At 40.4% G+C, this 12563-nt stretch overlaps 1 protein-coding gene across 4 annotated transcripts in view; it reads right to left on the bottom strand.

Moving 5' to 3' along the window:
• Positions 1-7738: 7738 nt before the first annotated feature.
• Positions 7739-12563, bottom strand: part of supt5h (SPT5 homolog, DSIF elongation factor subunit) — a 59934-nt gene continuing 55109 nt past the window's right edge. For all 4 annotated transcript variants that reach the window (XM_048264629.1, XM_048264630.1, XM_048264631.1 and 1 more), the window contains 4 exons: positions 12026-12194; positions 11688-11891; positions 11304-11399; positions 7739-8140 (listed from right to left, as the gene is read on the bottom strand). In XM_048264629.1, coding sequence (XP_048120586.1) covers positions 8000-8140; positions 11304-11399; positions 11688-11891; positions 12026-12194 — 610 coding nt within the window. In that variant the 3' untranslated portion in view covers positions 7739-7999. The remainder of the gene's footprint in view (positions 8141-11303; positions 11400-11687; positions 11892-12025; positions 12195-12563) is intronic.

Here is a 12563-nt window from a genome sequence, read left to right as displayed (position 1 = left end):
CTACCAAGAGTTTGGAAATTTCAGTATGGAAAAAGTATGACATTTTGAAATGGAACATGTGTAGGAACCCTGTGTCCCGTGCAGACCTCCACTTTAAAGGCTCTCCCCCCTCTCTCTAGGAACTAGGAATATTGATACACTAATTTACACTTCCTGTTCTGAAGTAGACAACTCACACTGTTTCAAAATAAAAGTCCTTGCACTTTTAACTGCTTAACTTCTACAGGCTATCTTACTTTGCGTCTCCCTCCATCATTTGACTCTCACCAGTTTGCTTAGGGCAAACCGCTCCACTGAGGATGCCATTGCCATCACCCTCCACTCAACGCTGAGCCACCTCGATCGCCCTGGCAACTATGCAAGACTACTCTTCATAGATTTCAGCTCAGCCTTCAACACAATAATCCCGGACATTTTGATTAAAAAACTCCTGGACCTACACCTCCCTCCCTCCACCTGCGCTTGGATTAAAGACTTCCTCTCCAACAGACCACAACAAGTGAGACTCAGCCACCATCTTTCCCCCCCACTCACACTCAGCACTGGCTCCCCCCAAGGCTGTGTTGAGCCCACTCCTGTATACACTATACACATCGGACTGCTCTCCTTTCCACCCCTCCAACCATAAAATTTGCCAACGACACCACTGTGGTCGGTCTCCTTTCAGGCGGCGATGAGTCTGAGTACAGAGCTGAGGTCCAGAAACTCTCAGCTTGGTGCTCAGCCAACAAGTTACTTCTCAACACTTCAAAAACAAAGGAGATCATCATAGACTTCAGACGTAACCGCACTGCACTTGCCCCTCTCCACCTGAACGGCGACTGTGTGGAAAGGGTGTCATCATTCAAATTCCTAGGGGTACACATCTCCGAAGATCTCACCTGGTCCATCACAGTGGTGGAATGTAACGAAGTACAAATACTTCGTTACTGTACTTAAGTAAATTTTCCACGTATTTGTACTTTACTTAAGTAAAATTTATAGTGCATACTTTTGACTTTTACTTCGTTACATTTTACAGCAATTATCTGTACTTTTACTCCGCTACATTTCTACAACACCATCGTTCCTTTTACGATACATTTTATGATCATTTTTTTCTCTCTGACAAACACGTTTGTTTTACCGGGGTTGCTACCAAAGATTCTGGAGCTACGTGCATTCTTAGAAACATAAGCTTCTAGTCTAGACCAGGCAAAAGCGTGAGCTTGTAGCCATCTGCATTCGTAGGCTATATTCACCAGACCCATGGCTACACTGTACATGCAACTGTGTTCTGTGCCTTTCTCTGTCTGTTATCTGCAGCGTTAGGGCCTCCTCTCCGATGAGATTGCTATCCGCGGATCAGCGAAGTTACAGGCTATGCCCATGCTTCTGTCACACGTCTGATCATTTGCGGCACAAATGAATGGTAGACTATTAATGAACCGGTGGCCGGAAAAAACGTAACATTTTCCAGATTAGGAAATATTCCTTAATTGTGTGTGATTAAATAAAGATGCATAGCCTACAATTGGGGGATAGTAACGTGAGCGCTCATTCAATGTCTATGCGTCTGCGCAAGTGAAACTGAACTTAATCATAAAGACACCTTTCTCAGCAACTTTTCTGTTCAATCAGCATAATTGGCATTACGATCCACCCGACGTTTCCCTTTGTCTACCCCTGTTAAACTTCAGGCTCTCGTGTTTTGCTGAATGATATTACTCAGCAGATCACCCTAGTAGATAACCAGAATTACAGTCTCTAGAATTGTAGGTCAGAATGTAAACTGGGCCACAGATGGTAAGCACAATTGCATTAACTTAAAACTATCTAGTCGAGTATAACCTAAAACTAGCTTAATTAAAATGCCACAGCCCATACTGATTTTTCCTTTTAGAATATAGATATTAAGAGAATAGATCATTATGCAAATACTTTTACTTTTAATACTTAAAGTACATTTAAAAGCAGGTACTTTTTACTTTTACTTAAGTAGGGTTGTCATTGTGGTACTTTTACTTTTACTAAAGTAAATATTTCTCTGTGTATTTGTACTTTTACTTAAGTACTGAGGTTCAGTACTTCCTCCACCACTGGTCCATCAACACCAAAGCAATAACTTAGAAGGCCCAACAGCGACTACACTTCCTGAGAATTCTCAGGATAAACCATCTCGAACAGAAGTTGCTGGTGTCCTTCTACCGGTCTATCATTGAAAGCATACTCACCTTTTGCAGCACATCTTGGTATGCGGGTTGCTCGGCAGCAGACAGGAAGGCTCTGCAGAGGATCATAGGCACAGCCCAAAAGATCATAGGCTGCCCTCTGCCCTCCCTGGAAGAGCTCGCCGACTCCCGCTGCCTCAACAGGTCCAGATCCATTTTCAAGGACTCTGCCCACCCTGCCCACCACCTGTTCAACCTGCTTCCCTCCGGCAGGCGTTTCAGGTCAATAAATGCATGCACCGCCAGACTAACCAACAGTTTCTTCCCCTGGGCCATACGTTCACTAAACCAAAAAAAGAACCCTCTGCAAACTGTGGCCACCCCCCAATCTCCCCCTCCCCTGCCATGATCAACCTCAAACACCTCTGGACAATAATGCATTCTGTGCACCTATGCACTTTTCTTGCTATTAGGCTGCGGCTATTTTACTCATGTGTGCTGGAGGGTGTTGTCTGGGAGGGTTTGGAGGGTATTTTTGTGTGTAAATGTTGTGCTGCGTTTGGGGCTGGGTGGATGAGAGTGTGTGAGAGTAAGAGAGAGGGCGGAGCATATAGGGGATGTTTTTCTGTATGTTTACCTATATGAATTATGTATAGCTCTTTTAAAAAAGCACTGACCAAGAGTGGCAACTTTAATTTCGTTGTGTGATACTGTATTTTAAAATACTCTGTATTTTATGCAATGACAAATAAAGCTTCTATCTATCTATCTCCATCAAACTTTGGAGTTTGGAGATATTGCAGAATTTAGTTTGCATTAAATACAGTTTAAATTTCCTTCATATTTATTAAAATGAACATGATGAATGACAAAATAAATGACAGTGATGTTTTAAAAATACCAGAATATCAAAACGTTTTCAGTACCACTGTTGCAGAAATCACATATAAGGTGGTGTGTTAAGGCCATCTGGGAATATCAGAGACCATCCCCATAATGGCATTGTTTTTCACACAGCAAGTGTTCATGTGCTTTGCCGTCAAAATGTTTGAAAAACATGGATGCCACAACAAAGGTTAAAACATATGCTTACTAATCTTAAATAAACAAACTTTTTTGCTAAAAGATATGGTGAATGAAGGATATGCAGCTTTCAAGTGACAAAAACGGCAAAGTCCCAAGTTCACATTAAAATGGTTGGACATGAAAGTCCACGACTACATTAACTACAACTTGACCACAAAAGTGACGATGAGCCCACAACTGGGTAATGGTGTTAGCAAAATCTTCCCTCAGTTTCCCACTTCTTAGATAAATAGATATAGACAAATAGATAGATACTTTATTCAACCCGAGGGAAATTTTATAAAATCTTATTTCCACAAGGTGAAGTGAACGATTATGTTTTTCCCACGCGCATGAATGCACTGTTTCTCCCGCGAGGTCTTAAAGTCATGTGACATGGTGACATCATGGTGACTTCCTGCCCCGCAGGAGTTAGTTGGACAGCATTTCTAATCAGCATCAGAGCCCGTCTACGGAGAGCCTTGGCACTTCCTATTGCCGTATTTTCCGGACTATAAGTCGCACTTTTTTTCCATAGTTTGGCTGGTCCTGCGACTTATAGTCAGGTGCGACTTATATATCAAAAAAATTATATATAATTGAACATGTTTTTAAATGTTAATTTATATTAACTGACATGAACCCTACATGAAACATTACCGTCTACAGCCTTGAGAGAGCACTCTCAAATGCACAAGTCCTGTGCACTTTCAGTCAGAGATTAGTGCTCGCTATGCCTGAAACACACGTGCATACTTAAATGCTCAAATTATGGCCTGGATTCTATTTATAGCCTGGCCTCAGATTCGGACAAATAAAAGCCAGTATAATTTTGCTTCAATTTAACTCATAAAAGAGCTCTTCTTAATAATTTATATTGTTGGTTGGTTTAATATTGTTGCCAATGAAAAGTCATCATCCTACACCATGAGTCTCCAACACTTGCTCTCAAGCTACCAGTCGCACGCAGCCCCTTTCTGAGCTAGAGGCTGAATCAATAACCTACATTTAAACACAATTGTTGCTGCCAGGCATCAGCCTACGAATTTTATAAAAAAAAAGTAAATCATGCATAATTTAAAAAATAACTAAATTTAGGCTATCTTAGACCTGGCTATACGGTTTCTCTTGCAGCACAGCACACGTTCCATGAATGAATGAAAGCAGATGCCTTATCTCGCAATAAGCAGATGGAAATCCCGACACTCTTTCATACATGAAACTTAATAGTGAACCATTGCCATTGATAGCCTACCGGTATGCCGCTCCTATAACGAAAAGTATAAGCCGTCTCACAGTAAAACGCAAGAAATAAAGGCCTATAGCTGACTCGAATAGCCTACAAGCCATGGTCCAAATAAAGGTGCTGAGGATTTATGATAGTCTGTCCCCTAAACATTCCTCACCCGTTATCTAGACATACATGAAAACATTTGAAAACAAAACTCATTGCCATGCAATATTTGATCGCTCGTTTTGCTAATAATTATCTTTCACGTGAATATGCACAGAAAGTGAAAGTAGGCCTACTATGCGCTCCATGTCTGTAGCTCTGTTCACGTCCGCAATCGATTATAACGTTCCTCAAATGGAGAACACATCCATGTTCTCTCGCGTTATATTAGGCTGTCATGCTTCTGTATTTGCAAAATTCCTGACGGTTCCTGATCGCTAAACGTTTGTTTTCCTTTCCTTTCGATAGCGGTTGATGTAGAAGCACCTGTAGGCTATAATTTGACTTTAGCGGTGACAAATCCTGCAGAGGTAGTGAGAGAGTGAGAGAGAGAGAGAGAGAGGCACCCCTAAAGTGGTCCTGCGCGCGCGTGTGTGTGTGTCTCTGCATGGGGTTCAATTGAAGTCAGAGTTGGTCCGTCCAGTCAATAGTCCCGCATTCAGGCCGCTGCATTATTAGATTAATGTCAGATAGCGCTGTAAAATGTGTGGGAATTTCTCGCATTGTGATGGTTAGAGTTGCGGGACTTAGTATGCTCAATACTTAGTAATAATTTATGCGCAATACCCGCAAGCCCGCGCTGAAATTTAGGCCCTGGTTTTAAATGCGCATTTTCTCGCACTCTCTCGGAGGTGGCCTGCGATCATTTGTTCTGTTGCCAGCTTGTGCCAATATAACGTCCAAAATGCTTGATTGCATTGCATTCTCCACATTTTTAGCTAAATTTTCATGTATCATATCAGCATTTTTGTTCAGTGAATCTTTTGTAAACTGCTTTACAATTGCCGTCGGGCCTATAGGCCTATCGCCTGGCTTGCTTCAGTCACGTCTAAAACTGCATCTTTTTCTCTCTTGTGAGCATTTAATCTGCTGCCAGTTTGTGACTCCACATCGCCCAAAATGCTTGATTGCATTGTATTCTCCACATTTTAGATACATTTTGGTGTACCACATGGCATTTTCTTTCAGTGAATCTTTTGCTTTGCAATTACCTTCCTGCCCTCCTCTTGGCTGCCTTACTCCTTCCTCTTCATTAACAGTAATCTTTTTGGCCTCAATAATCCAGTTACATAGTGTCTGTTTTTGGTTTTGGATTTTGTGAAATACTTTTCTAAATAAATGCGACTTATAGTCCGGTGCGACTTATATATGATATTTTTTCCTGTTCATGACGCATTTTTTGACTGATGCGACTTATAGATGATATATATCCTTATGATACTCAGGAGCGACTTATAGTCCGGAAAATACGGTAAGCCCCATTGTATCGAAATTGGTTGCAGTTCCATTAGAATTCCACTGGGGGTGATCGCGGGCGAGCGCAGATTGAATGGGGGTCTATGGAGCTAGACGGCTAAATTTATCTCCTTCACCTGCTTGTCATGGAAGAATCGCAGATTTTATTGTAGTTTATGCAAGTTCAATATAGACTTTAGGTCTAAAGTTGAATGAACGAGTACTTATGTCCTTTTCATTTCTTACAGGTTGGGTCGTTGTTGCCCATAACACGCTATCATTTATTGCTAATGAATGACGTCATTGACATATTTCAAAGGCTTTTTAGAAGAATTACGTGACTTTAAAATATGTAATCAACAGTGTGTATTTTCTTTGCCTCTCCTATCGAATGCATTCAAATTACTACTCGAAAAATTATATCCAGAGAAAAGTGGATATTGAGGGGTAAAGACCTCCATGCCTTCTGCGCTCGCCCTCAAGTGGAATCTGAGGAGGAACTGCAACCAGTCCAGAAACCGGAAGTAACCAGACAGTGCCAATTCTCTTCCTATTAGACATTCTCTGTCAGCATGCACCGTTTAAACCCAGCATGCATCACGTCATGTCAGATCTACGCAGTGCTGCATCAGAGATGTGCGTCGGGGAGTTCTTTGCCCCTCGCCCTCGTCCATTAATTCCATATAACAGGACACCTCGGCAGCCGTTATCCCTTACATAATATTGTGTTATTTTATGTTATTTTATTGTGGGGAAATTCCATGGAAAATTATGTTTTTTGTAACATCCATAACGCCAATAAAATGTGATGGTATGGTATGATGTGAATGATTACATGAAATTTGAGCATTTGCTATTTTTGGCTGAAGATTGTACAAACAATGCACAAAAAATGAATGTTCATTCACATCATACAAATGCCAAGGCATTTCACTGGCGTTATGGATATGACAAAAAGTCAATTTTCTGTGGAATTGCCCTGTGTTATTCTGAATACGGTCAATACTCGGAATACTAATGTCCGTGTAACATTTTGTGACGGATGAGGGAGTCCCCTCTATTTAGGCTACCTGCACAAAACACACCGAAGCATGAAAACCCTTACTTTCCTTGTTAGGAAAATGGTGGATGTGATGTCCTGACAGGCTGAAATTAGTGCAACCAGCACAAACACAAGGATTAACCATTATGACTTTCCAAAAAATGACAAACTCAAACTCTCACCCCTGCTCAGACTACTATCTACATCCACAATGACAGCATAGCTCAAGCACCAATTTAAGAAGTTTACCTTCTCCTACGTAATATGACAAGTTTGTGGGTGGGAGAGGCATATTTAGGAGCCTGCTTAAAATGGGTACACTTTCTTCTGAATTACTGTCCGTAGGTTTTGTAAAATATATTAATTCTTATACATTTTTAATTCATACAATTCATATACATTTTTAAAAAGACATTTTCAGACAAGATGAAGTATAAATTCAGTTTTGAAATCAACCTGCAAGTTGCTCTTTAACTGTTCAACTTTTAAGGCTCTATCTGTGTCTCTCCGTTGAACTGGGAATATTGATCCTAGGCACCCTAGTAACACCTTAGCAACCACTTCAATTATCCTAGCTACAGCTTTGCATGAACTGGTATATTCCTTCAAGAAATGTATCTCTAGTTTGCAAATGACCTATTTGGCTAGGCTACAGCTCAGCAAAAATCTGGAACAGTATTTTACAATGGTTTCGCTCTTCACAGCATGCAACCTGGCAGTTGTGAAATGTTACACCTGTATAAATAATGAAAGATAAGTTAAAGAAATGTATAATTTCAATGACAAAGGAGATAACCAGAAGACACTTTATTGACATAAAATTAAGACACCCAAAGTGGCATCTATAAAGAGAGAAAACAGCACAGACAGGATGACCTTAACGGACTAATGTCAGCTTCGATGTTAAGGGTAAAACAACTTGCATATCATACTTTGGACAATCTGTACTATAGTAAGTACAAATGATGTATGTAATGAAGTACAACAAAAGATTTTACACACTTTTGCAGGAAGTATAAACTAAGGATAGGACTTGCAATCATCATTACTGAATCAAACTTCCAGCTTGCCAAGAAAGCGAAGGTTGAGAATCTTCAGCTGTTCGTCAAGCTCCATTCGGACAATGCCATCCTCTCCATCAATGCTGAGCAGGACGCCACTGGCCTCTCGATCCTCTCCCAGAATCACCTTCACCTGAAACAATACACCACATGAGCTGGATCAATGACAGGATATGCCATCATCTGGACAAAATCTGACATTTAAAAATAACAATGTACCAATATTAAATTTGACTTTGCATGCTGTGAAGAGCGAAACCATTGTAAAATACTGTTCCAGATTTTTGCTGAGCTGTAGCCTAGCCAAATAGGTCATTTGCAAAAAAGAAAGTTGTTTTAACCAACACCAACGTCCTTGACCTGTGGTGTTCCCCAGGGGTCGATCTTGGGGCCACTATTATTCAACCTCTATATGCTCCCACTTGGACAAATCATTCAAAATAATTTGATTTCATATCATAGCTATGCAGATGACACACAAATTTACTTAGCTCTATCACCAAACAACTATGGTCCTCTTGAATCTATGTGTCAGTGTATAGAACAAATCAACACCTGGATGTCTCAAAATTTTCTTCAGCTGAACAAAGAAAAAAAACTGAAGTAATTATAATTGGTAAAATGAGGAAAGACTTAGGGTTGCCACTCTCCTTGACACAAAAGGGTTGAAGGCAAAGGATACTGTTAAAAACCTTGGTGTATTAATTGACAGTGATCTAAATTTCAACAGCCACATGAAAGCGATAACTAAATCAGCTTTTTTACCACCTCAAAAATATTGTCAAACTCAGAGGGCTGATGTCAAAACATGACTTAGAAAAACTCATTCATGCATTTATCTCCAGCAGGGTTGATTACTGCAATGGACTGTTCACAGGCCTTCCTAAAAAGACTATTAAACAGCTTCAGGTGATACAAAATGCAGCAGCTAGGACTCTAACAAAAACTAAAAGAACTGACCACATTACTCCAATTCTTAAGTCCTTGCACTGGCTTCCAGTAAGTCACAGAATTGACTTTAAAGCACTATTGCTTGTTTATAAATCAGTAAATGGAGCAGGACCTAAATACTTGTCAGACATGCTTCAGCAGTACACACCTTCTCGTCCTCTCAGGTCCCAGGTGAAAACCTGCTAGTAAAACCTACAGTTAGAACTAAACATGGTGAAGCAGCTTTTAGCTGCTATGCGCTCAGCTGTGGAACCAACTTTCGGATGACATTAAAAAGGCCCCAACTGTAGCCAGTTTTAAATCTAGACTTAAGACCAAACTGTTCTCAGACGGCTTTCTGCTAACTGTGCCGAAGTTACAAATTCTGAATCTGCCTCGATAATTATTCTACTTTGTCTTTTATTGCTTTTTTACTACTTTTGCCTTTGTTTTTGCTTACTAATTATTCTTTATTTTTAAATGATTTTACCTTGTGTTTTATGTTTTCTTTTTTTATTATGATCTTTACCTTTTAACTATTCTTTGACTATATTGCCCTTCTATGCTTTTTATTTGTTATTATCGTTTGGTTTTGTTTATGTAAAGCACATTGAATGACCTCTGTGTATGAAATGTGCTATATAAATAAACTTGACTTGACTTGACTTGACTTGACTTAGTGGACTAACAAATGAAAATGATAACTTAAAAATGAGCTATGTGGAATTAAGTAGGATTTGAGTTGTCTTGAATGCAGCCACACTGCACTTCATTGACTTGTATTCCATTTAATACAACAGAACACATGGTACAACGTTGTAGCTGGACTGGCGCTTGCTGGTTTGTATACTAACTTAAGTGGATATTCTTGCAGAGCACAGGCATTTATGATATTACATCAAGAAAGTTGTTTCTTCACATTCTGTTTTAAATGTTTTAAACAAACAAACCAAAAAAACCTCCATATTGTCTCCTAACCACATAAAAAAATTGGGGTGTTCTAAAACTTTGACCGGTAGTGTACTTTGATTTCTTCCTTTCAAAGGCTTCCTCAGTCACATCTTCAAATGAAATAGTTAGCTTAATAATACAACACCATATCTGGTCTCAAAGCAGTCACAACAATACAACGTGTTGAACTCCAACATCCACAAGAAGTTTCCAGTCCTGTGCTTTGCCCCATTTTCATGTATTGCTTGTATCTACCCTATGGCCACTTTTCTGTCCCTCTCGCACAAACTACCGTATTTTCCGGACTATAAATCGCTCCACGTGACCGAAGCAAGCCAGGGAAAGGCCTATAGGCCCGACAGTAATTGTAAAGCAATTTACAAAAGATTCACTAAACAAAAATGCTGATATGGTACATGAAACTTTAGCTAAAAATGTGGAGAATGCAATCAGGCATTTTGGGAGATGTGGAGTCACAAGCTGGCAGCAGATTAAATGCTCATGATAGAGAAAAAGACGGTTTTAAAAGGATGTGACCGAAGCTGAGTCTCTCAAGCAAGCCCGCCAGTAATTTTAAAACCTGATTATGTCTCCAGGTGTAGCGACCTTGGGTCAGGCTAGTTTTACAACCAGAAAGATTATGTTACAGCTTGCATCTTCCCCCACCCATTGACTGAGGTTCTGTGGAGTTGGAAGGACATCATAAGTGACTTCCACAAGAAATTTAATGTGGTTAGCATTCATGGCCCATTGCTCCTTCCAGGTGATTTTCCTCATCTCAACACCACGCTAGGTCATCCATTGCCCTTGCTTCACTTGAGGTACCGCTGTTGAACGTCTAGTTTGCTCTTCATGTTTGTGAACAAAGTAAGTTTAAGTTTATAAATACATTTGTAATTCAATTGCACAAACTGAATGTATGTGCTCAAATAAGAATATAGTTCTCATCATATTTCAACAGATTTGTATGATAATTGTTCTGAAACCCAAATAGGTTGTGTCAATTATAGTCTTGGCAATTTATCTGCCAGGAGTATCTATAAGTATATTTGTTAGGCTTTTTTGCCTTTATTTTGAAAGTGAAGAAAGTGACAGGAAGCAACTGGGAGAGATGACGTAGGATCGGGAAATGACCCAGGACTGGTACCCCAATGGGGTACGTGCATTGCAGCACCGCCCCAATGCTGTTTTTCTTTTGATACATCATAGTACATATTCAATCAATTCGGTCAAGGAGGCTGGGGTGATTTGTCGTGTCCATCAGTTGAACTATTTTTATGTATTTTATGTTGAACCACATTATATGGTCAAACTTCACAACTAATCCGTATGCATGCTGAAACATGGGGGATAGCCAATATGGATCAGGAGTCACAATGGTTCGTTATACCAGTACTACAGATGATCTCCCTCACCTTATTGTTCTTGGTGGGAGTGATGGGTTCCAGGTGTTCACTAGAAATGCTGACCACTTTTTCAGTGTCCTGCAGGAACACAGAACACATGCCTCCCTGCAAGGAAACATCACAAGCACAACGTACTCCTCCATCATAGAGTCCCAAAGTGCTTTTACTATGGTTAAGATATATTGCTGCACTTTTACAATAAACATCACATGATAAAATGAGGCCACATTTTTAATTTAAGACCAAAGTTCTCAAATAACTCCCCCCCCCAGTTGTAGTCAATCTGTTAATGAAATAAATAAAGTCTTCGGCTATTGTGGCATTTTTATCATTATTCGCTTTGATGATACTGGAGTATAGTACTGATACAAATTAGATATCTAAGAAGCTCACCGTGACACTTCGGATAACGCCAGTCTGACTGACCACAGCTCCATCCAGGAATGTGTCCTTGACCCGTACCAGAATGTCTGTGGTGACCCAGTCACAAGAGGTCTGGTCAATATTGGAGCCAGGAGTATGGGGGTTATAGCCGCCTGGAGAGGGAGCCCCTGGGGTCATAGGACTATAGCCTACAGGGCTGGGGCTTGGACTGGCCTGCAAAGCCGTGCACAGACACACGCACACACACACCACAAGACAATGCCAACCGACCAGAAAAGTGTGGTTATGTTGCATGATAATGTAGCAGTCTGAAATGGTTTCAAAAGGGACTTATGGTCTAGCTTTACCTGATAGGCCATTGGAGAAGGTGTGGGATGGTAACTGGCTGGTGAGTGAGTATTCTGGTATCCCACAGGACTGGGGGCCACCTGGTGGTAACTCTGAGGGCTTGGGCTGGGCTGGTAGGAGCCCTGAGGGGACGGTGCAGCATATGGAGAATACTGGTCTGTGTTGTACCTGAAACACAGCATCACCAATCACTGTGAGGTCAAAAAAAAACATTAATTGATTCAAATACATTGAAATGCACCCCTCATTGTGGAAACACAGACAGATGATGTTCTGAGAACTTGTGGCAACAACAATACTAGCAGCAACATAGCCATTCCAATGATGCAGAGTTGTTAACATTGTTCTTGGCTTCCTGACAATATAGGCAAACACAAACGGATATTAGAGCTGCTTATAGTCATAGTCCAGAGACGATTTTGGTACCAGTCTTAACAATCTGTCTCATCAAGAGAGGCAGTCTTAGTTTCAATGACACTTTGTTAGATACTAATACATTTTGTTAAAAAGCTAATTCCAAAACCCTTTGTGCTTTAG

Source organism: Alosa alosa, chromosome 15 (assembly GCF_017589495.1).
Source record: "Alosa alosa isolate M-15738 ecotype Scorff River chromosome 15, AALO_Geno_1.1, whole genome shotgun sequence".
Taxonomy (NCBI): Eukaryota; Metazoa; Chordata; class Actinopteri; order Clupeiformes; family Clupeidae; genus Alosa; species Alosa alosa.
This window is presented reverse-complemented; position numbering and strand designations above follow the sequence as displayed.